We start from the raw sequence: 24,615 nt of genomic DNA, 5'->3' as shown, positions 1-24,615 counted from the left end.
TGTTCGACTAAAGGCCAGGTTGAAAGACACAACAATGGCTAATTGCAATTAACTACGCCTCTCCACCTCGCCCCTGTCCGCTTAAATCGACACTTTGTGCGTCCATATGGCCTTCAGTGTACCGTGGGAATCAAGACAATTAAAAAAAAAAAAAACACGGAATATGGATTTCTGGAGTTACCCGGTGAAAGCGCAGCAGGCTGCCAAGGTCACAGTGTCAGTGAGCCCGACCCCACCACGGCCCCGTGGACAGCCGAGCACCGCGTGGACAACCCGGTGCGTAACGCGCGAGGTGGCTCCAAACGAAACCTTCTGTTTACGCACGCGTTGAGAAACTTATTATTATTATGAAAAATAATATTATATTATTATTATTATTATTATTATTATTATTATTATTATTATTATTATTATTAATGAAATAATATATAATAATAATAAACGAATATTCATATTTTAAGAGTAACATCACAAATTAATATACTTTCATTTGGCGCAGATATTATGTATATGAACTTAACATCAAAATGCACTATAAAAGCTCTATATATATATATAATCAAATTGGTTACTATTTATATCACAATTGTTGTGTTTAGATGTTTTTTTTTATTTAACTTTATTTTTTTTTTTTTACATAATAATGTGGCTAATAATCGGATTAACTGTTAAAATTAAAGGGTAAAAGTCAACACCAGCAACAGGTTGGACCACTCAAACGGCTCTAAAATAATAAAGAGAAGAAAATCCTTTAAAAAATTATATTTAAATACTTAAATACTATGTTCAGCAACAACAAAAAAAGGTGTATAAAGGTTTTTACGCACGAGCTGTTTAACACTCATTCATTCTGCGGTGAAACTGTTTAAAACATCTGCATTTGTGCTGTTTACTGAAAGAGCAGAGTCTATTATATACACGGAATGATCCTTAAAAATGCATAAATATAAGATAAACAATGAACACTACTGGGATTCAACTAAATAAACAAGAAGAAAAGAAATAAGCAGCTAAAGCAAAGTTAAAATGTTACTGAACACTTTTTTTTGTTAGATTGAAGAGCACAAACATCACTCACACACACACACATTCACACCACCAGTCTCTCTCTCTCTCTCTCTCTCCCACACACACACACACACACACACTCAGGCGCACACACACACGCCAGTGACGTCAGCCTGGAGTTTGGAGTAGAAAGCCAAGTGGATGAAGGAAGTGGAGATCTCCACCCTCCAGCCTCCAGCCTCCCCCGTGACACTTCTCATAAATATTACCGAGGCTTATTTGGGGGGAACTCGCAGCACAAAGTCACATCGTGTCCTGGTTTTAAAAGCTCTCATCTGTCACAATATCCGAAAACTGCTTTTTTTTTTGCTTTCTTTCTGTCTTTCTGTCTTTTTTCTGGTTTCTCCTTCCTGCTGATTGTGCACAGGTTTGGCACTGAAAGTCAGAGCCGAGCGCCGGGCAAAACCTTCTCCAACTCTGAACTTTACGCACCGAGCGAGCCGGAGCCCCGCTGCTGCTGCTGCTGCTGCTGCAGCCGCTGATCCGTCTCCTGTCCTGGCGTCACTCCGCGAACACTGTGCGCGACAATGAGCCATCGAGTGTCTTGACGCGGAGTCATCGAGCGGACATTTACTCTGTCAAGTTGAGCACCTCGGGGGATTTTGATTTTTGGTAAAGAGAGAGACATAGAAAGAGGATTGTTTCTTTCTTTCTTTCTTTCTTTTTTTGAACTGTATCATAAAGTCGAGCATCCACGATGAGCAAACCAGCCGGTTCAACAAGTGGCTGTTTGGATATTCTGAATGTCAAATCAAGTAAGTGTCGAATTTCCTCTTCTTCTTCTTCTCCTTCTCGCTCCTGAGTGACTCTGTGTGGGTTTTTGGAGTCCGTTGTTTTCTGACGCGTCAGACAAAAATAAAGTTAAAGCTGATGTTTCTAACGTCACTATAGAATAATAACAAGTCATTTCACTACACGTGCGCGTGGGGAGAAAAAAAAAAGAAGTGTGATAAGTGGTCCGTGGGGAATAACTGTGGCTTGTTTCTTTTTCCCATGCGCGTGCACACACACACACACACACACACACACACACACACACACACATACACTTTGGTGCGTAAACTCGTGTCCAAAGCGAAATTATGGCACTTAAAGAATATAATGTCAGATTACGCAGATTAAATTTTAGATGATAAATATTAACGTGGAGTTGTGCGTCCATGCACGCGCTGCTCTCTTTGCCTCCCACTCTATGCCACTTGTTGCCTGTAATTAATTTTATTTATTTATATATTTTTTTAATGTCTCTAATAATAATTATTATTATTATAATAATAATTATAATACAGCAATGTGAGGGAATATTTACTTTTACTTGTTGGTGTCAGATTATCTTAAGTGGATTAATGTATTGTGGTCATTTTCATTTACACAATTAAAACAAGTCGCTCTTATAAATGACACACTTTCATTTACACTTTTAATTTTATATTAATCCCGAATGTGATCAGTGATTCGATTTGAATTTTATTTTCGAACATTTCCTAGACTTATTGTGTGTTATGTTAGTTTTAGTTAGGCAATTATTCCTCTTACAAGGCCTCCTCATAAATATAAATTACATCACACATAATCCAGGCCTAAATCGGGCTTTTTTTTTATTGTTTTGGAATTAAAATATGGGATATAGGATTTTATTTGACGATTTAATTTATCTTCTAATATCTTATATTGTTGGATTAAATTAAAACAACTCACACAGCTACAGTGGTGGTGTGTGTATGGGTGGTCAGTGCTGTAAAAACGTGTCCTCCTCTTCTCTCTCACAGTGTAACTTCGCGTCCACTTCTTTCAGCAGGTTCTCGCCTTGATGCTGATTACGTTAATAGAATATGCCATAAATCTTCGACCAATTACCGCGCACAATGGAGACGAATTGGACCCCCACCGCGGGAAGTTAAATACATTTCCCTCTTACACAACATCACAGTGCGTCATTTTTTTTATTCCTTAGATTTGTGAGAGTGTTTTCCTACCATTTGGTTTAATTACGCACGGGAGTTTTTGTTTTGTTTCATATAATCTGATCAACTCAACTCATCAATTAATTTACTATTTCACTTATATAAACTGCAGCAGGTTGCTTTCTTTATTTCCTGTCACTTCTAAACTCCTCCAAACGCTTCAAACAAAGTTGTCCACCTTCATCGTAAAGTAATGACACGGCTGTGGCCTGCACTTAAATAGCTGCACACAGCTCTCTGGTTCTCCATAATCTGGCAATTGAGGCACGATAACTCTCTCCCGGAGTCATTGTTTTTGCTGCTCAGTAGTTATTCCCATGCTACCCTTTTTGACGGGTCACTGGCGAATCAATGAGCAGGTGGCAAAACGTCAGTGTAATTACATAGACGGCTTTTCCCTCCAGAATAATAATAAAAAAGGGGGGGGGGTGACTCCTCATATGCATACAAATATAGCTCTTTTTCATAGATTTGAATACAAAATCTTCACACACAAGTAAAAAAAAAAATCACATTTTTTTTTTTCATCTACACCGGAGTCGATTTACATACACTTCATTTGAGTTGGTGAAACGAGTTGGTGCGCATTATTCTCATGGTGCAGTGTCACTCCCTAATCCTGGGGCCTATAGACCTGCGGGATAAAGCAGCTGTCGAGTCCTATTATGAAGGGGAGTTGGCAGCTTGTCGAGATCCAGGCAGTCAGACGAGGTTCAATGGGGGAAAATCATTAAGTTAACACTTTCCCCTAATGTCTCCATTGTGCGCCCTCGGGCCATTGTCTTAGAGAGCTCAGATATGACGCTTCCCACCGGACTTTATTCTTGAAATGTGCGCAGTGAATTCCCATGGTCGGACGAGGCGCGGGTCACAGTCCAGTGTGTGTGTGTGTGTGTGTTTGACAAAAACAAATACTCTCTGGGAAGTCAAACCAAGTTCAGTCCTGGCTTTTACTGTATATTCACAAATTGGACAGCAGCGAAATCGACTTCAACTAAAGACATTAAAACTTTTCTAAAACTTTTTATGTCTTGAAATATAAATGTTATTCTCACAGAATCACAATTTACTACACTATTTTGTATTCATTTATAATCGAGGTGAATTGAACGTTGTTTTTTTTAACTGGAATAACGCGCCTTTCCCAGGTCGGATTCTGGACATCCCATGCAAAGTGTGCGGTGACCGCAGCTCAGGGAAGCACTACGGCGTTTACGCCTGTGACGGCTGCTCGGGATTCTTCAAGAGGAGCATCCGCAGGAACAGAACTTACGTCTGTAAATCTGGCTCTCAGGTGAGAGGCCTCACAACTCATTTTCTTTCCTTTTTTATGTTGTATTAAATTGATTTTTGACATAGAGTCTGGTTTTGAAAGATTATGTCATTATTCTCTTAATGGATCAGGATGGAGGAAGCAGGACATTTTTAAAAAATCAAACCAAGAGAGCATTCAGTACCCAGTCATTCTGATTTCTACACTGACTCAATGATATCCAAGCAACCTGCACTGCATTTATCTCCAGGGAGACGTGTTTGCTCAGACTCAGCCAAAAGATTCACGACAGACTATTAAAGCTTTACGCACGGATGTGGCGTGTTTTTTTTACGCGCAGATGTCTGTCTGTTTGCTTTGCTCGTTGGCGGCGCTGCGTTAAGTCTCTCCTGATGAGCGTTAATTGTGTCATGCCTGCGCCATTAAGTAGTGAGCTAAACACCTCGCTGCTGTAATATATCAGGTGTAATCCAATCTAATGTGATGACTCGAAGGCGAGGATTTAGGCAGCAGAGGGCGGGATGGAGTACTTATCCTCGCAGGATCAGGGCGCACTGGAGCCGCAGGGGAGTAGCGCATAACTGCACGATAATAGCACGATCTTTCACCTGGAGATTGGCCTCCCAGGCAGATAATAGTACCAAGCTTTCTGTCGTGCAAGCTCAGAGAATTTCAACTGGAAGCTCTAACCCCCCCTCCTTTCTTTTTTTCCCCCTCCCATACTCTTTCTCTCTCTCTTTCCCTGCACAGGGCGGTTGTCCCGTGGACAAAACTCACAGAAACCAGTGCCGAGCGTGCCGTTTGAAGAAGTGTCTAGAAGTGAATATGAATAAAGACGGTAAAGGGAACATTATTTCATTATCACCATATATATATATATATGAGGAGTGTTGTGCAAAGGGAGCAGAGGCTGAATATAGAAAAGGGCACCTCATTATAATGATTAATTATTCAAAACATTGTTCTATACATCTCAATAAATGTGCTCCTATGATGTTTAACACTTTTCTGCAAAATGACTGCATATGAGTCACTGCTGTGCGGCATAATTCGCATCTCAAGTGCAAATTATGGGGCTTATTTACATTATTTTAATTTGGAATTAATGCTGTGAGATACATTAAAAATATATATATATTTTTTTTTTTTTAAATGACAATGTATCATTGTTTTAAAGGTATTTCCCAATTTTTAACACAACTTTTTCAAACATCCTCGTTTTATTTTGTAAACTTCCATCATTTGACTTTGACAAATAAATGAAATTACTCCACAATAAAAAAAAAAAATTAAAAAAACTATTAGCCCCAATAAGAACTGACCTGAGCCATCACACAATGCTCATTGAAATGCTCAAAAATAAATCATTTAAAACGAAATAAACTTACTTCTCAACAGCCAACATTGTTTTTTTTTATATATATATTTGTGTTCCGCAGCCGTTCAGCACGAGAGGGGCCCCCGGACCTCCACCATCCGCAAACAGGTGGCGCTGTATTTCCGGGGCCACAAAGAGGTGAACGGGTCGACGCATTTCTCTGGAGGCTCCATGCCCGGGCCTCCCTTCTTCACCACGGTCACGCAGCTGGAGCCTCACAACCTGGAGATGAGCGCGGTGGCCACCACACCTGAGAGACAGGCCATCGTGGGTCTGGCACAACCCACCCCGAAGGTAGATTTCATCACTGTTATTTTTCCATCTCTTATTATCCTTCAATTTCGTATAGGATTTCTTATAATAATTATTCATTTTTCAGATATTTTGTGATATATAATCTTCCCAAAAGTTATTATAGGATTAGTTTTCTTCGCAAAGTGAGAAGTTGAAATTCTTGTCCCGATTTAGCAGAGCCATAAATCCGCCAATTAGGCCAGATTTATCTGCGTAAATCCGCCACAGGCAACAATTATGACAACAATCATTATGAAACCAGGTGCTGCTGCTGCTGCTGCTTGGGATTTGATCATTGTTATTGCGCAATTACCTGCACAGAGAGTCACAGTTAACTGATGATGATGATGATGATGATGATGATGATGATGTTTTATTCCTTCCTTCCAGTATCCCCACGAGGTCAGTGGCACTCCAATGTTCATCTACGAGATGGCGACAGAGTCGGTGTGCGAGTCGGCGGCGCGCCTCCTGTTCATGAGCATCAAGTGGGCAAAAAGTGTCCCTGCGTTCTCCACGCTACCTTTATCTGATCAGGTAAAGTGAGCACTGATGGACAGAGGGGAGAAGGTGTAGAAAAACAATAAGAATATGTTTCAAACTGAAAATTATATAGCTTTTTCAGGATTTAAAGTCAAATGATTCATGTATTCATTCCAATAACCAACCACATGCACAATAAGTTTGCCAGACAACAAAAAGACTGACACAAATTACAGCTCAAATGCAAATTACTGCGATTATTACACAGTTTTTGGGCAACATTTTTGGGTAAATCTGCTAAAACTAGTAGTAGCAACAAGTAGTTGCTGTGCATCAATATGGAATTGAAACATGTTTTACGCACGGATTGCTGTTATTAGTGCTTGTATGTGTTAAAGAATATGAATACGAATAGAATATGTTTCAAACTGAAATGTAAATAGTTTTTCAGGATTTAAAGTCAAATTATATATTTAAGACTTTCACAGACCTAACACCATGTTTTGTGCACAGACATTTCAGGGGGGAGGGGGTTAAATAATTGTACTTAATCCAATAACCAACGTTTGTAGGTGTTTAAAAGGCCTATATTCAACATGTTTGTTCAAAAAAAGATTGATATCTGGCAGAAATTACAGCTTAAATGCGATTTACTGACATTATTACACATTTTTTGGGTATATCTGCAAAAAGCTGTCATGGAATTGAAAACCCAACTTGTTTTACGCACGGATTACTGTTATTTGTGTTTAATGGCACTTTTAAAACATGCTTAAAACATACAAAAATGTTTAAGTTAAAAAAAACAATCTTATCTTTCACAGCTGATTCTCCTTGAGGACGCCTGGAGGGAGTTATTTGTCCTGGGCATCGCGCAGTGGGCCATTCCGGTGGACTCCACCACTCTTCTGGCTGTTTCTGGTGTGTGCCGCTTATCAAGAGCACAGGCTGCAACAAGGCCTCATATACAGGTTAACACGTGTTATTCTGTATATAATGACACCCTCTCTCTCTCTTTCTGTGTCTGTACAATAGGAATGAACACTGACAACACAGAGAGTCAGCGGATGAATAAAATCATCTCGGAGATCCAGGCTCTTCAGGAGGTGGTGACCAGGTTCAGACAGATGCGACTGGACGCCACAGAGTTCGCCTGTTTAAAATGTATCGTGACATTCAAAGCTGGTGAGTGCTGTTATACTTATATTTACAGAATATGTCGGCGTGGGTACATTTCCCAGATTATACTGCTAAAAACCACACACAAGGAATACCTGAATAACACATGTATTCAAATAACCCTCCACATATGGAGATGTTTTAAAGGCCTATATGCAACAAGTTTGCGCACAAAAAAGGTTGATGTCTGGCAGAAATGACGCATTTTATGGGGCATTATTGCACAATTTTAAATGAGAATCAATGCAATGGGCCACATATGTGCAGGTGCATGAGCACCAGGATCTTTCTGTGCACCTGCACGTGCTAAAACCAAACAAGTGCAAACAATATTGCAACATATAACAGACATTTGGATGGGTTCAAATCAGTTAGGGCAGGGGTGTCCAAACTTTTTTTTTAAGGGGGCCAGAGTGCATGAGTGTATGAAATTTTAAATAATGCCCTTGTTTTACATCTGGACTCAGATATCATAACAGGAAGTGGATGCATGCATCCGTTTGTCACCTCTTGCAAAAAAAAACCAGGCCCATTACTCACACGGTTTCCTTCATGCCTCTGCAGTTCCCACGCACGGTAGCACTGAGCTGCGGAATTTCCGCAACGCCAGCGCCATCGCTGCTCTCCAGGACGAGGCGCAGCTCACTCTCAACAGTTACATCCACACCAGGTGAGACTCCGCACACACACACACACACACACACACACAAGGCGCATTACAGTCTATATAATGCGTTCATTACAGAGTTAATGAGGCAATAAGCCACAGACACACACGTCTCCTGTAATTTTGCGCAGGTGCAATCAATTGGCAGCAATTTGTCACCAGGTGTGCGTTAATTGGAGAGGCATGCGTCAGACGGAAGTAAAGACAGATTTAATTATTATTTTTTTTTTTTCAAATGTATTTATTTTGGTGATGTGGTGTGTTCCAGATACCCGACTCAGCCGTGTCGCTTCGGCAAGCTGCTCCTGCTCCTGCCGGCCCTGCGCTCCGTCAACCCGTCCACCATAGAGGAGGTGTTCTTCAAGAAGACCATCGGGAACGTGCCCATCACCAGACTCCTCTCTGACATGTACAAGTCCAGCGATATATGAGTTTTTTTTTCCCGCCAGGGTGACGTTAAAGAGACTCGCACTAAAAAAAAAAAAAACAACAGAAAAGAGATCACATGGGAGGGGAGCCAAGATCCGAGAAGATGTGACCATGGGGCTGGAACACCAGACTGCGTCACAGCCTCAATTCACCGTGTAGCCTGTTGCTCTAGTTGAGGACAATAGAAGAGGCATTTTCATTGTAGAGTTTGAGGACAAACAGCCTGCAAGTGTTTGACTCCACCTGCTGAGCACGTCCAACAAAGACATGTTAAATATATATATATATATTATATATATATTAATACATTTTTTTCGAGTGTCTGTGAGACCAATGAGCTTGATGACCAATTCAATCTTTTTATTGCTGTGTTCAATCCCAATGGAGGAGGAAGAAGAAGAAAAAAAGATGTCATGATGCGAGTCGCTGTCCCTCGATCTGGTGCTGAAACCAAACACACACACTGGGGCAACAACGTGGAAAATGTTGAGACTTTAAAAAAAGAAAAAAGAAATATATGCTTGCAAATCCTGTGAAACTCCACGAATCTGAAAGCTGGTGTTTTTGTATTTAAGTGGTTACTGTTCTGTTTGTGTGTCCTGGGTCGACTTTGTTAAAGTTAGACACTAACACTGGATATATACAAAAAAAAGAAAAGAAAAGAAAAGAAAGAAAAAAGAATCAGCACTTGGGAATGTTTTTTTTTTGTGATCTGTGATGTTTTTATTCTGTTGTAAATACGTTAGAGTTATAACTGTGTAGGGTTGTAACAGAGAGAATAAATAAAAAATACGCTGAATTGAATTGTTTTCATCTCGGCCTGAAGCTACTCCACATAACAGTGTTGTACGCTTCAGTTTGTTTTCATTGTAAAAAAAAATATCAAGGTATTTCTGGGTCACATTTGAATGTGGTGAATAAATCCTGATGTGATGAATAATGTTTAATAACTTTGATTATTTCTTAAGTGTCAGGCATTAAATGAAGTCAGTTTACACTGTAAAAAAAAAAAAAAGTTGAGAAAACTCAACATTTCAAGGCAACTTGATGCAATCAATTTTTGAGTTTACAGCCCAACAAAAGATCTTGAGTTTAAAAAAAAAGTTCCTTCAACTAATAATATTTTGTTAGACAAACTTGTAAGTTAGAGTTGTGCCAACTCAAAACTCTCTTTTGAAATAGTTTGGCTAACTAATCTTGTTCAGATAATGTAAAAACATTTATTACAAATAACATTTTGAATTTAGAGTTGGCACAACTCTATCTTACAAGTTTGTCTAACAAAATAATATTAGTTGATGGAATTTTTTTAAACTTCTGCAATCTTTTGTTGGGCTGTAAACTCAAAAACTGATTGCAGCAAGTTGCCTTGAAATTTTGAGTTTTCTTTTTTACAGTGTATGTGGTGAGCAAAGTTTCAGATTAATGTGTTTAATCTGACACTGTGGCACCCGAGCAGCACTTCTTCTTTTTTAGAGAAAATATAAAAATATTGATGTTGAAGGTGCCAGAACTCAAATCTAAAATCTGTGGAACATATAAAAATATACATGGCACATTTTGGTTATAAGAATAGAGCGACCTATTAAATAAAAATGACTTTATATGTGCTAAATGATTACAATAATCTCTGTATCTCTGTAAATTGTCACAAAGCCTAAAATGTCTCTGTGATGGAAATAGTAAATTATGTATTTACTGAGCAACATATTCAATTGGGCACACTTTATATTACTGTACACAAGCAATATGGTAATAACTTTGTAATAGAGGCACATTATTATGATCATACATCTTAATTGTATAGTAATCAGCAATAACAACCTTAAAATAATGGAAAATTGGAGAATTATTCTTAATATTAATGTATATTACTTTGGAAATGACATATTATTGTAATATTCTCCTTGTTATCATACTGTTATTGTTATTAATGGGGTGAAAATTGCATAGGAACACGATGGTATTAGCATAATATTACTTCCTTCATCCAAAATTCTAACCATTAACATTTACTAGTGAACTGAAACGTTAAGTTTTACTAACTGTGAATTGGCTTCTTGACAGACGACTGTGTGAGCGCTCGGTCAAAACTCCAAATGAACCAACGTGCTTCCATTTCACCTATTTTATTGGAAAAAAAAATCTTCAAAATGAACAAAAATGGCACAGCAGTATACAAATCTCAAAATGCATTATGGCCTGTAGAAATACTGCAGTTCCCTCTTTGTAAATAATGTCTTTCCTGCTATAAAATTACCGTGATAAGTGGACGGGTGCTGGTTGATACGCTCACACACACACACACACACACACGCGCACACTCTTACACACACACACGCGCGCACTCTTACACACACATACACACACACACTCACTAGAATCAAGGCCCATCAAATACATGTGTGTTTAGTTGCTATATTTACGGTGAGCCATGCCATTATCGGATATATATATATATTATATAAATGATGGGGGGTCTTTTCAAGAGCTTTGCGTACATAGAAGACTTCACTACATAAATGAACATATTTAAGACATGACGAGCTAAATGATAAATACATAACATATCCATGTTAGTGGCGTTTCCAGACAAAGAAAGATATAACTTTAAATTACTTTGAAGCGCAGTGATGTTTTAAACATTCTCGACTCCAATTAGAAAAGGGGGGGGGGGGACACAAACACCGATCAGGGACCACTAACTGAACTAAAAAAAAAGAGGCAGTGGATGATAATATTGAGACAAGGTGAGAGTGTGGGTAGGGGGGGGCGGGTGGTCGTCTTTGAAATGTATATTGTCTGTGAGAAACCTGGAGCAGCGACGAGAGCTTTGGGTTTTTTTAATCGGACCGCGTTGTGGCTGAGCAGGAGGGAGCCCGTCGTTTCCTCATCAGGCTTGTCTGATTTTGGACGGGGTGTAGTTCTTGTCCACGGACTCGTCCTGTAGAAACATGTGCAGGCATCGTTCGTTCTGGGCTAGAGGGTGACCGGCCACTCTGAAACACACAGCAGTGTAAAGCACAGTGTTAACACATAAGTGTTTTTAAAAAAAAAAAGACGCCTCAGGGACATTTTCAAAAAGGTGCAGAGTACAATTAATTACCTGGATGCAGCTTTTTGGCAGAAGCGCACAAGTGGATTAAGGAGGTAACATTTAATATTATTAGTATTCTGGTGATAGGGACATTCTAGAAGTTTAAAGGTAAAATGCTTCCCTTAAAGCAGGGGTCTGCAACCTTTAGGGTGAAAACAGCCATTTTTGTCGCCTCACCACCAAAATAAAATTCATTTGGAGCCGCAAAAAACCCACAAAATAACAAGATAACACATATAAAGGCTTTTAGACAGATATACTACATACAATAGGACTAGTTTTTTTTCCATTTATGAAATTTAAGAATGACAAAATCCACTATGAAATAAATTAAGCAAATGTTTGGATTGTATGTCTATCATGCTTGAGAAAAAGGTATGTGGATCCAAATACGGACAGGACATCCAAATGCGTACTTAATATGGCATTTTACGTCAACATTGGATGTGATACACAAAGTATTTAAACACTTTTGTCCGTCTTAAAGTTTGCATTTCACAGATACAGACCCGCTCTTCCAACCGTCTTCTTTTACATGTGCCAAGAGTAAATTCTAATTTAAGAAAAGATGCGTTCTCTTTTGACTCGAGGATCAATACATAGATATTTTACACTCTAGTCGTTCAACTTTGCCAAAATGCTATGATTCAAATGCCTTTATTTGTCCATGCTTTAAGTCATCTTTTGTCAATGTCATTATCACTATAAATGTGGGTCGCCCCTAAATAAAGGTTATTTTATCTTATCATATTTAAATCCCACAGAAAACAATGCATTTTAAGACATTTATTGGGGACATAATTGCCTTTATTTAGCAGTGAGTCAACATATACTCATATATAGTTTTCATTAACGTGGTTAATCTACGTAACATTAGTGTTCAGTCACATACAGGGATGTTTTTTCTTGTTATTGTTATTCACTAGCTCCAGCACAAACATGTGCTGATGTGCTTGAATCATGTGTGAATGACACAGCTTGGTGTATGAAGTATTGACTGTGATGCTAATGATTTAGCAACGAGTTGAGAGTTGGCACATCGTTTTCTTCAGGGTGTCTTTGCAAGCTACACTGGGTATCAGCATATTAGCTTTATATGAGCAAAATAAATATGTAATAATAATTATAACACCACCAAACTTGGGCAAATGGGAGACAGCCACAGACTAAACGTGCTTCTGCCACTTAATGTCTTTTATGTTTAAGTAATTGTCCACTAATCAATAATCAATGAATACATCCTGTGACAGTAATAATGTGAAAAGTGTTCGCAAACGAAGAGTTCCCAATGGAATCCGTGTACAAGGGCAGTTGGGAGGAACTCTGTTAAATCTACTTACCTGAAAAAAATGAATTTGATCATATCACATCCATTACAGCTGTGTTATGACCACAGCTAGAGAATGCAGCATTTCTGACTGTTTACCTCCGTTAAAGCCGCTCTGACATGAGGCTTTCCTTTTAATGCCCCCTTCAGATGACGAGCAGGAGCTTAATGGGCACGAAGCCTGTGCAGCTGAGGCTGGATTTCTCAAAAACAGATCGATATTTCGGGTAAATGAAGCCGCTCATGAGGCACTGCCATGACAAATATTAGGGCAATCGGTAGGAAAATCAACACTGCAAAACTCTATTTAGTAGGTTTTTTGGAAAGGCTGCCATTGAGGATGACATGCAGGAGGAGATTCTCAAGGCCTTGCTTGCTTTTTTTTTATTTTTTTTATTTTTTGAAGTAGAGATGTGTTGCCCTTCTCTTATACCTGAAGTTTTGAATTACTCCGTTTGAGGCTAATCAAAAACTGACGCTTATCTCGTCTCCTCCTGCTCAGTTGTTTCAAAGCAACAATGGTCCCAAACGATTTTGTCTTCACAATGCTCTCAATCACAGATTAAAACAATGCCGCCAGCCACGTCGTCCAGTATCAAGTCTGAACAATGATATGATCAACAGCAGCGTTTCATTCACTGGAGGCAAATGGGGGGGGGGGACCTTAATTGCCAGCACATTCTTATTTATGGATTTTAATTTTCTCAACTGTCTTTGCGCACTTAATATTCCAACAGGAAACATTGACGCATTTGCACATGAAACAAAGATAATGGCCAAGTCTGCAATCAAAGCAAATAATTACAATCACACAGTAACTTTTATTGTTCTGCAGCTGAAAACGAGGACATGCTGGATCAAAAATAAGCAGAGGTGCACACAGCATCCCGTGGAACCACGCGCTGTAATTTGAGCTGCAATTATCATAAATTACACATCAACAATAAAACAAATCTGGGGAAAATGATGTTGTGAGGTGCACACTTGAGTCCTCTTTAAGTTATTTCTGTCCTTTCCAGGGTAATTATAAAAGAGAATTAAGGAGGAAAAGAAAAAAAAAGAGCTGCCCGTCTAAGTTGTTTCAGTTTGTTAACAATAAGAGAAGTGAAAAAGTTGAATATAGTTGATGCACAAAGTGTTTCATTGTTCTACAGCGTTAGAACGCCTCGCTGAGACAGAGGCCGCAAATGACTGTGGATATCGAGAAATTGTAAAGAATAAAATAGTTTGTTTTTACCTCGAAAAACAAGGTAGGAGAGGAACAAAGTCAAAGTTTGTGAAACAGCCTACTTGTTGAGAAACTGCTCCAGACCCTGTCTTCGCTCCTCGATGAAACCATCTTCAAATATCCCGTCGTCGCCCCGGAACGGAAGCTGTCTGATAAACGCTTTTCCTGGAAGAGGAGGGACGACCACCTGGAATGAAAGGAGATCGCAGACCGACGAGGTTAATAAGTGCTTATAATTAAGACATTTATGCAATCTGTAAAGCCAGACTTATTAAAAACGTCATTCTCTTCATGGGAACAGACATGACTGAGTGTGGATTTAAATACAAACTTTGGGAGGTCAGATCATGGTCTGATATGGTCGGTGCTACCCGAGCACAAGTTACACAAGGCTCAAAACCAAAAGTAAAATGTTCCTCAAGAATTTAAAAAGTTTAGAAGCTCTAAAAATGGTCACATGACATGGGGAAGTAGTGGCTAGCACTGTTGTCTCACAGCAAGAAGGTCACCGATTCAAATCCTGGTTCCTTTCTCTGACTTACTCCGACAATCCAAAAACCAATGTTTACCCCCTACTGGGATCCCAACTTGGATTGGATTAGTCCCTCCTTCATGCAACCTTCATGTGTCAATTAAGCAGTACACTCTTAGAAATAAGGATTCCAAAAGTTTTCTTCTACAAGGGCTGAGGTTCTACCTGGAACCGATTTCTGGAACTGAAAAATCCTTTCCCCCCGAAGAAAGGGTTTTAAAAGGGTTAAAAATGTTCTTTTATTTCTAAGAGTGTACAAAATGAGTGAGTGAGTGAAGACGTGAAAACAACAAAGGCAGATGCGGTCGATGTAATGGAACAAGTATTTCAGAGGCTTTGTGCCGAGTTGCTGTCAACGTCTCACCTTGCTCTCCCTCTCCAGCTCCGCTCTGAGCCACTCAAAGTCACTGTATCGCCTCCGAACAGAAGACTCCTTCAGCTTGAAGATGGGTAGGTTGGTCTGTGGACAAACACAAGTGGCAGCAAACTGTTACAGCAACTGTTAGGACAGTGATTGGTTTGACGGAGGTTTCTTAAATCGTTGCGGTTCATAAATGAACAAAAAGAATCGTTGAGATTTTCATAAAGCTGCAAAAAGTACAGAACGTGCAGTTAAACAGACAAGATTTAAAGCTGTTTACGTAGCCGGACCGGGTTTTTTCAGAGATCTCGCTGAGCCCGAGATTACAACACAACACAGCGTTCTCAGCAGTGACTGAACCGTTTGTTTTGAACCTTCAGGGCTTCTTAAACGAGGTAATGGCGCAGATACGCACCAAAAAAACAGCATTAATTGGTACCGTTCCATGGGAGCTTTAAGATTTATAACAGCTACAAACAAAATCACAGGTCACACTTCCTGCTCCAATAGTAGAACTATCAGAAAGCGGTTATTAACGTGCTATAAGTACGAATCCTTTAGAAACGTGTTCTAACTTCAAGGTAAATGTACTTTCTTACATTTGTTTCTCGTGTAGCCTTGCGTTATCTACTCTGACTTTATTCAAACGAAAAGAGGCCCAAAAGAAAACAACTAAAGGACACAAAATGAACCAATCCAGAAACAAAAAAAAAAATTAAACTGGCCTCCAGACAAAGTTCACTTATGTTTTGCTCAACAAGGTCTATTGCACTGAGAATGTTTTGCCTATTTTTTTTTCCACCGGTGTGTTCGTGTATACCAGTGCACAGATGTGCGCGTAATTCTAAGCTGCTATTGACAAGCACTTGAGAGTGAATTTTATATTAAAAAGGGGAGATGTTTTGACATTGACGGAGAACACTGAAGCAAACAGCACATTACAGCACAATGCCAAAGCTCTTCACTAGTCCTGGCAGCACATGGCCATCCCATGACAATGTGCAAACACAGAGCGAGTGAATGAGCATTTCATTGGCAGGCAACATTCGGAGAAGGTCAGAATTCATGGGAGGAGGAGGAGGAATCACAAGAGCAAGGCAACTGAGCAAGTAGGCGCAGCATGAATACAGTGCGAGCAGGAGACTGATCGATGAGCAGATGGCTGTGTGCAGGCAGAGGGATGGAGAGTTAACTAGAAGGCTGAGTAAATGGCTGAGCAAAAGAGGGGGAAAAAAAGAAAGGAAAAGGAGGGGGTGTAAAGGAAGAAAAGAAAAACTGGAGAGGTTGGGAGCTTCATCTGGTCTGTGCAGGACTAATTGAGGAGGGAGGAGAGCAGGAGTGGTCTTTTCGCTCTCATCGTCTCTTCCTTTCATTTTTCTCCTCTTTATTTCCCCTCACTCTGTGATAATAAGTCAGATTTTCTGCCCTTGAGACTCCTCTTGGTGGTGTTTCAATAGGGGGGAGGAAAACACAGGCATTCATTTTCTTCCCTCTCCGCCGTGTCCTCTCCTCAGTCCTCAAAACTCTGGATCCCACCCACATTTGGTGGGAAGGAGCAAGAGATCTCGCTATGATGATAAGCAGCACAGCGGCAAACATAATTGTGAGGTCACGTTTGCCCAGAGAACGAATGCTGGTCATTTTAAATGCACCTCTGAGGTTGTCAAATAAAGCTATTTTGCTGTGATAATAAAGTGCTCCAATCTTCACTTACTATCAGTCACTTACGTACTGTAGGTATACACCTGCAACATCCAGTGTTACAAGCTAAAAATAAATAAATAGGGCCTATTTAAAGATAATAGTTCTCCATTATAATGAAAAATGTGAAATTATTTGATGTAATGTTCACGTTTACCAAATAAATTGGAATTGGCGAAGGAGCAAAAGAAACTAATTGACCTCAGCCAGGAGGTATATGTTTTTGCCGGAGTTTGTTTGTCTGTCTGCCTGTTAGCAACATAACTCGAAAAGTCACAAACGGATTTGGATGAAATTTTCTGGAAATGTTTGCAATGGGCCCAGGGACAAGTGATTAAGTTTTGGGCATGATCTGTACATGCTGCGCGCCGTTTGGGTGTATTTTGTAGGCACTGAGCTGCCTTGGTGGAGGTCTGCGCTCACCGAGTGCTTTTCTAGCGTCTACGTTAGCGAGAGCTAAATGCGTGAATTTTGCTGTGAATGCATCAGTCAGGTTCGTAATTTGGTTCGGTAACTTCAGACCGTGCTGGAGCCGTGCCAGTGTGAAACAGTGGTGTGCCGTTTCACTGCGCTGCACTGATTCCCAGGGACTACACTGAAGTCTGAAGCAAATGGTGTCAACGCCATTATGTTAGCCTGCTGTGTACCACAAACACATGAGCGAGTCATCTTTTTTCACACTTTGCCGACTGATAGGACCTCCAGAGTCCCAAATATAAGGATTTAAATGATTAAAAAGTTGATTTTGCATAATATAGGACCTTGAAGATACCAACTAATTGTGGTTTTGTAATTTTTTTATGGACAACAAACATCGAAATACATAATAGCAATTAGCATAAGCATTATATTGCTATTTACTGAAGTTTTTCTATATTGACATTGAAGAAAATTACACCATGTTATTTAATGATTGCGCAGCCCTACCTCAAAATCAACAAAATATGCTGTTTGGTCAGACTTTTACATACTGTATGTTTAAATTTGGCTACTGTTTGTTGTGGCAATAGAGAGAGGACAGCACATTTGTGTTTGTCAGTGAGAAAACAAAGCATCACATTTCAAAATCTGCCTCTAACGCTTATGTAAACTCAGTTGCAATACCAGGAACAACATCCTTACTCTGTCACCAAATTGGTACCTGTACACTCAGTCTCTGCCACTCCCTCTTTCCCACAGAGTTTTGTTCATCATGCAACTCGCCAGCTCCAAAACATTCCCTCTCAACCCATAATTTCGAGTTCTCTCCAGGTGAAGTTGTCAATTAGCCCCTCACTCCTCCTCCTTTCTCAGGTCACAGGAGAAGTGGATTATCTTAGCTTTATCGCCCCAGTGCTCTAGCATTAACTTCACTCTCCTCTCACCATGGACTGGCCCTGCTGTGTCATGTTACCTCACAGCATGGAGCGCCACAAAGTTAATCCCCCACCACAACAGATCACAGTTACAGGTAATCTGCCACTGCCGTGACTCTAATCCCATCATGTGCACACACACACACACAGAAATCACTTAAGCGCTCACAAGCACACACTGACGTACACGAGGTATACACGAACAGGTGTCAAGTGCTATAGATCTGACCAGTCGTACAGTTAGTTTCGTAAAAAAAAATATAAAAAAAGAATAGGCCAAAGCGCTCAAGCTTGTTTGCACACTCAGGCGAACGATCTCCAGACAATGAAGTTAGCAGTGAAGGTGTAAGGAAAGAAAGTCACCTGGCCTTTCAATCCTCTCCCCCCTCTCTAACCCTGTGATTAAGAGATTGCCCTTGCAGGACAAGGGGAGGAACGTGAACGACAGAACTGAAAAATGAGAGGTCTCACTCTCTGTTTCACTCTCTCACTCTCATACACACACACACACAGGAGGAGGCGGTGCGTGAGAGCTCTACGAGTCAAAGATCAGGTTTCCCCTGGCCTCTGTTCTCTTCATGGCTGGTTAGAGGCCAGGGCTTGGGTGTCTCAACTTACTGGCCCCTGCAGTGTTTGGGACATGGGACCAGTCCGGACTTAGTCACTTCTTAGCATTTCATTAATTGTTTAAATAGGCACACTTTGATTCTCACACTTTCTAAAAGGGAAAAATCATTAAAAAAAAAAAAGGATTGTGAAAGACAAACATTAGCAGAGGAAGAAAAAAGCCAGATAAACACAAATGAGGCATTAGTGGTTATCCTAAAAGCAGCCCTAAAAGAGAGAAAAAAAACCCTGTATTATTTTTTTTTTTAAAGAGGAGCATAAAGCTAGATGTAGATCTTTCAAAGTGGACCTTCTAGCTTTATTTTCCATTTTGAGTGTACAAGGTGCAATCTATGCTTCATGGGAAGAGTGTCTGACTCATAATGAGAGGGACACAATACCTTAGGCTCATTGAAAATGGGTTGAAAAGAGGCAAAAAACCCTTAAAAACAGAGAGAACAGTGAAAGACCGAGAGAGGGGACAAAGATCACTCATCTCCTGAGAGAATAGTTCAAGGCCGCCATGCATTAGCTTTTAGCAGGATGGATTAAGTCAAGTTTGAGAGAGCGCATCCTAAACCTCCCCCCATAGCCCTCTTCTCACCCCTCCCATATACTCCCTTTTCAGAATAAAAGCATTAAAAATGGCAACATAATACCATCTCATTGCATCATATTCCAAAACGGGGGGAAAAAAGACGGGGAACAAAAGAGTTAAGGCTATAGGTCTTTCGCTCTTGCCTCTCCATGTTCTCTCTCTCTCTCTCACTCGTTCCCTTGCTTGCAGGCCCCTGTGGCCTGACAGCCTAGACTCGGCGAGCTGGCAAAAAGCTGCTTTGTTGCCATAGTTTCAACTCCCACTTTTGATACTGTCATTTCAAGTAGGATATGGTAGCCTTGATACAATATGTTCCCCATTTCCATTAAAATAGTTGTCGGAGAGGATGCTGTAGACTTTGGATTACACTTGACTGTGCCTGACAAGCACCCCCCCACACGCACGCACACACACACACACACTCCCCATCTCTCTCCATTTTATTAATGACCAAAGCCTCCCGCCCCAATGTCCAAATGGAAAAGAGAAAGAAAGAAGAAAGAGAGAGGGAGAAGCTATGGGAGTAGAGAAGAGGAGGGGTAGAAGACTGAGTGAGAGTGAGAGACAGAGCTGTAAGAGGCCTTTTATGTCCTCCTATCCATAAACAAAGTGAGATCCCAAAGTTCACTCCATTGAGTGTGCTCTCTGGATGAGATGGGAACCAAGGAAAGACAAGAAATTTTGATAATACTCAACATCCCCCCTCACTCACACACTCACACACACACTCTGTGTTTGATGAAGGTATAAAAACTACGTTGCTTGAGCTCTAACCAGTAACACACCCCCCAAAAAAACATTAGGTGACATGATAATACTACCATACAACCTCATGCACCATTAGCAACATGACAAACATGGACATGAGATATCTTTTCAGTATGTGCTGAGCTTCTTCACATTGATTGTTAACCCTAAAAACAGGACTGGCTGTCAACAAGTGACAATGTACTCACACAACAAACCAAACCTTATACAACTTCCCGGCAGCACTAATTGCATTGAACAATCAACAAGTACCGATGAGTCACACGCCAAAGGCATAATCTGACACATTTAAACAGAGACACAGCAAACATATGCACAAATATGGCCTTACAGTACAGTAAACCACATCCAGTTATCACAAGGACTGTACTAACTCACACACAGGGGGACACTTTAAACCAGGTAAAGTGACTGCACACAGTGAAGAGTGAAAATGGGATAAGTGGGCAAAGGGATGAAGGCTGGTGAGGCGGGGGGGGGGGGTGGCTTTCTGCCCTCCCATGGTAGGGGGTGTGGAGTAAGGCTGGGGAATAAACACTCCAACTCCCCCCCCCCGCCCCGCCCCGCCACACCGTGGCCCGTTTCATTCTTCCCTTCTATCAATGAAGGGATTAGGCCGACTGTCTCAGCGCGGCCACAAGGGCTCTCTCTCAGTTTCAGACGGATAGCGGAACATCAGTGAGAACGGGGGGACAAGGGAATACGTTAAAGAAAAGAAACGGTGTAACAAAATTAGATAACATTCAAATTTCAGCGTAGTCCTAATTATTGTACGCACAATGACACCAAAAAAGAAATGATATGGAATGCACTCCAGAGAGCAGAACTGTGGCCACTGTGTTAAAAATGCTGCTGAGTGAAAATGCGTCTTAAGAAACCTGAAGAAAGAACGGGAGAAGCAAAGCAAAGTTGACACCGTGCTTGTTGAGAATTGTGGGATGCGCCACGTCTTCTGTGGTCTTATGCAAAGCAGGGTCACGCAAGGGTACGAGGTGCACAATAATGCTGATTACACGCATATGCTAATTATTACAGCGCTAATCAAGTACAGTAGCCTTATATTTCGATGCCGACGCCTGGAGATGGGTTCTCTTCCCTCGACCCATTTCTTTAAGGTAAAGGGAAAACTATAAATACTTGACAATTCTAACCAATCTAAACACTAACTACAGGGGTGTCAGTTAGACACTTTACAGATAAGAGATGAGGCAATCAGTTGAGCATCATGACTGTGTGACAGGTCCATACTCCTAATGCTGCCTGCACATTAAACTCATATGTAAAGGAATAGGGGGGAAAAAAAAACTTTAAATAACAGAATTCAAACTTCAAACACGTCCTGATCAACGAAACCTAATCACTTCATGTGTCTATAAATAAAGGCTTTTGTTCACGATCACAGAGTAACTTACACTTGGAAAATGACAAATTAAATTCGTAGCATTCGTCAATTTCTCTGGAGTTTTATGCAACATTCAAGGTCACCAGCAACATGACATTTTCTGAAATGCCACTTTAGTGCCGATGTTCAACTTTTCTTAATATAAAGTAATTATAAACTACATCATAAGGTTGAAGGCTTCACGACAAATCCAAATAGGCCTCCACTAAAGATATTTTTTTGTAAATAATTTAGACATAAGCATCAAGATAGGTTGGTATTTTAAAAAACAAAACAACAAAAAAAAAGATAGTTTAGTGCCGGAAAAAGCAAGCCAAATCAACAGGTGGCAACAATACTATCACTGAAAAGCCTCGTTGGCCAATAAGAAGACAGAGGTCATGTGACACAAGCGCGACGAATCAACAAAGGCATGACAATATGTCAGGTCCACATCAATCGATAACTGTGTCATCACTTGCCAAAGGTCTCAGTTTTTGCCTGCACATGCAAAAAACGCAGGACTGGATTTTTAAAGAAAAACAAAGTAGTGTCGCTGATAAATCACCAAAATGCAGTACTGCTGCTTGGTAAAAGTTGTCCAAAAACTTGACAAAAGAGTCGCACATGGTACAGGATCTATGTTTTGCAACAACTGATAGTTTCACAATAATGCCACATTTGCAGGCAGTAAAGATCAATGATCCAACATGTGACATGTTACAACCTTTAACCTTTTATGAAAGAGTGGCAGAAACTTCTCTGCAAAGATTTCTAACTCCCCTGCAAATTCTTCAGTCGAGTCAAGTAGGAGGAAGGAAATGTGTTGAGTGAGGCTGGGGGGGAAGAGCAGGGAGCATCCTGTATCCTGTCTACAGTTACAAAGAAGCTGACTTTGCCGAGTTGTGTTCCCCTTTAGCGGGATAGTGGCGCACATTACCCTACGTGACTTTTGATGAATAAATATTACCTCAGCCAAGAACAACATGATTCTGACAGTGTTTGTCTGACAGTGTAGCATAATTCAAAAGGAAAGGAGGATTATTATCACTTTGACTTGATTTTCTGAGTATGTAGGATGTGGCTTAAGGAAGAAATTATTTGATTTGAAGATTTGTTTATTGTGGAAACATGATGGCGCAAGATGGCGGTCTCCTAAAGTCCACAAAAAGGCTTAGACTTAGGCTATACAAACAAAACCCTAACCCGTACAAACATATACATGTGTATTATATTCAATACATTCTTCAGAATGTTAGACAATGGGTCTTTGAAGCAGTATTCGCGTGATGCGTTCGCGAATGAGGGAGCAGAGCAGTTGGTGACACTGTGACGCTTTCATGTAAAGTTGGTCATCAAGTGTGGACGATGAGGTTATCTATTCTTTGCAGACAGAAAATGGGGTGTGGCTGCAGGAGTACAACTCTGGACTGTTAAAGAAATCTTCTGTGTTTCAAACAAGAATTATTGTTATCACAGTTTTGGCCCAGGTTGCAACAGAGATTATAGAATTCCAACAAAATGTTTGACACGGTGGCAACGTGAACTGACAAAACTGCTGCACTGACGCGACACAGTGTCGGGGGGAAACACTTTCAGGCTAATGTAAACAACTTTCCTGCTCCAGAAGAGCAATGGACAACTCACCGTTACAGCAGATAGACGGTTCACACTGTGTATGTAAATATTGACATTAGTCGTGACAAATTAAGTTATTATGAAACGTACAAACTAATAAATTCCTAATATCAAGGACTGGCATTACTTCGATGACAGGAAGCTAATCACCATCAACTTAGACGAGTGACACTAGCCTGATAACTAGCATGGGCTAATTTATTTCGCCAACAAACCTGTGTTTTTCGTGCACTTTTGCTCACAAAGAAGAAGAGCGACTTCGGCATAATGTGCACGTCTATTTACAGTGCGACAGTCCAAATGTCATGAAGTTGAACCATCTTTGAATACACACACAGGTCGCTAGCTCAGGTAGCTAGCTTACAAGCTAACATTAGCACTCGCTACAGTAGGCTCACCTTCAGTCTGATTTCGTAGGTGGTGTATTTAGCCCTGCCGACTCCGACGGTCTGAGGGTCGCTCACATCAATCTCTAGAAAATTACTCGGTGGGCCATACGCGTCATTAAAATTCTGAGGCTTAGAGCAGAGCCTTCTAGTGTCGGCTATGGTATCAGCCATGTCTTCCCCCTGTCCTTCTAGCAGCTCGTGTTAAGTTAGCCGGAACACAAGTATGTGTATTCCGCTACTGTCCTTCAAAATAAAAGCCCACACTGTTTCCATTTAACGGATAAAGGGTACCACACACAAAACAAAATATACTGTTCTGTTCATACCGAATACTGCAGATAATCTAACACTGATCTACATACATTTTAATACAGTAGGGCTGTTTATTTGTACTCAATATTTAATTTGTATCATTCCATATTAAAATAATATTTATAGTTATTAACACTACCTTATGGGATATTTGTTCCATTCCAAAAGGATTAAGAAATTATCTTTTAAAAAAATGTTGGCTTCCAAATGTTCCAATTCAATAAAACCATTGTCCTTTCAGTCTCCACTTTTTTAATCATTCTATAGTATAAGCAATTAAATGATTGAAATGCAATGAGACATTTCAGCCAACTTTAATGTGCACCAGAGTCAAAACTTTTTTGCATTGCCCAATTAATTGTATTATTTCCAAGCCACATCTACCTCAACTGGTTTAACAAACAACAAATTAGTTAGACGTGTTAAATTATGCACACATTTGACCTTGTCTCGAAAAATGTAAGCCCACGTATCATATGTTTGAAAACTTAGTGTCTAACTGTATTTTTCGTGTGGTTTAGTCTTTTCATGTACAGAAAAATCTGTTAATTGTAAGTTTTACGTTGGAGGTAAATCACCTGACTTCC

General features: G+C 40.2%; 2 protein-coding genes across 3 annotated transcripts; one reads left to right on the top strand and one right to left on the bottom strand.

The window, feature by feature from the left end:
- Window positions 1-1,765: 1,765 nt before the first annotated feature.
- Window positions 1,766-8,737, top strand: nr2e1 (nuclear receptor subfamily 2, group E, member 1; the record flags this gene model as incomplete). 2 transcript variants are annotated; one of them, XM_083898457.1, is made up of 9 exons in its annotated part: window positions 1,766-1,790; window positions 4,181-4,326; window positions 5,056-5,143; window positions 5,745-5,977; window positions 6,368-6,514; window positions 7,285-7,381; window positions 7,496-7,645; window positions 8,204-8,309; window positions 8,575-8,737. In XM_083898457.1, the coding sequence occupies 9 exons, from the start codon at window positions 1,766-1,768 to the stop codon at window positions 8,735-8,737; spliced, it is 1,155 nt and encodes a 384-aa protein (XP_083754583.1). The 2 variants fall into 2 exon arrangements, with proteins under 2 accessions (XP_083754583.1, XP_083754582.1); XM_083898456.1 differs by having other exon boundaries at window positions 1,766-1,823.
- Window positions 8,738-10,855: 2,118 nt separating this feature from the next.
- On the bottom strand, window positions 10,856-23,907 carry snx3 (sorting nexin 3). Its single transcript, XM_083899154.1, has 4 exons — window positions 23,726-23,907; window positions 15,284-15,379; window positions 14,450-14,574; window positions 10,856-11,734 (listed from the first exon to the last, which is right to left on the bottom strand). The coding sequence occupies exons 1-4, from the start codon at window positions 23,885-23,887 to the stop codon at window positions 11,629-11,631; spliced, it is 489 nt and encodes a 162-aa protein (XP_083755280.1). The 5' UTR covers window positions 23,888-23,907; the 3' UTR covers window positions 10,856-11,628.
- Between the last annotated feature and the right edge of the window lie 708 nt (window positions 23,908-24,615).

Source organism: Microchirus variegatus, assembly GCF_963457635.1.
Source record: "Microchirus variegatus genome assembly, chromosome: 12".
Taxonomy (NCBI): Eukaryota; Metazoa; Chordata; class Actinopteri; order Pleuronectiformes; family Soleidae; genus Microchirus; species Microchirus variegatus.
Note: the sequence above shows the minus strand (reverse complement) of the source record. Positions and strands in the feature narration are given on the sequence as shown.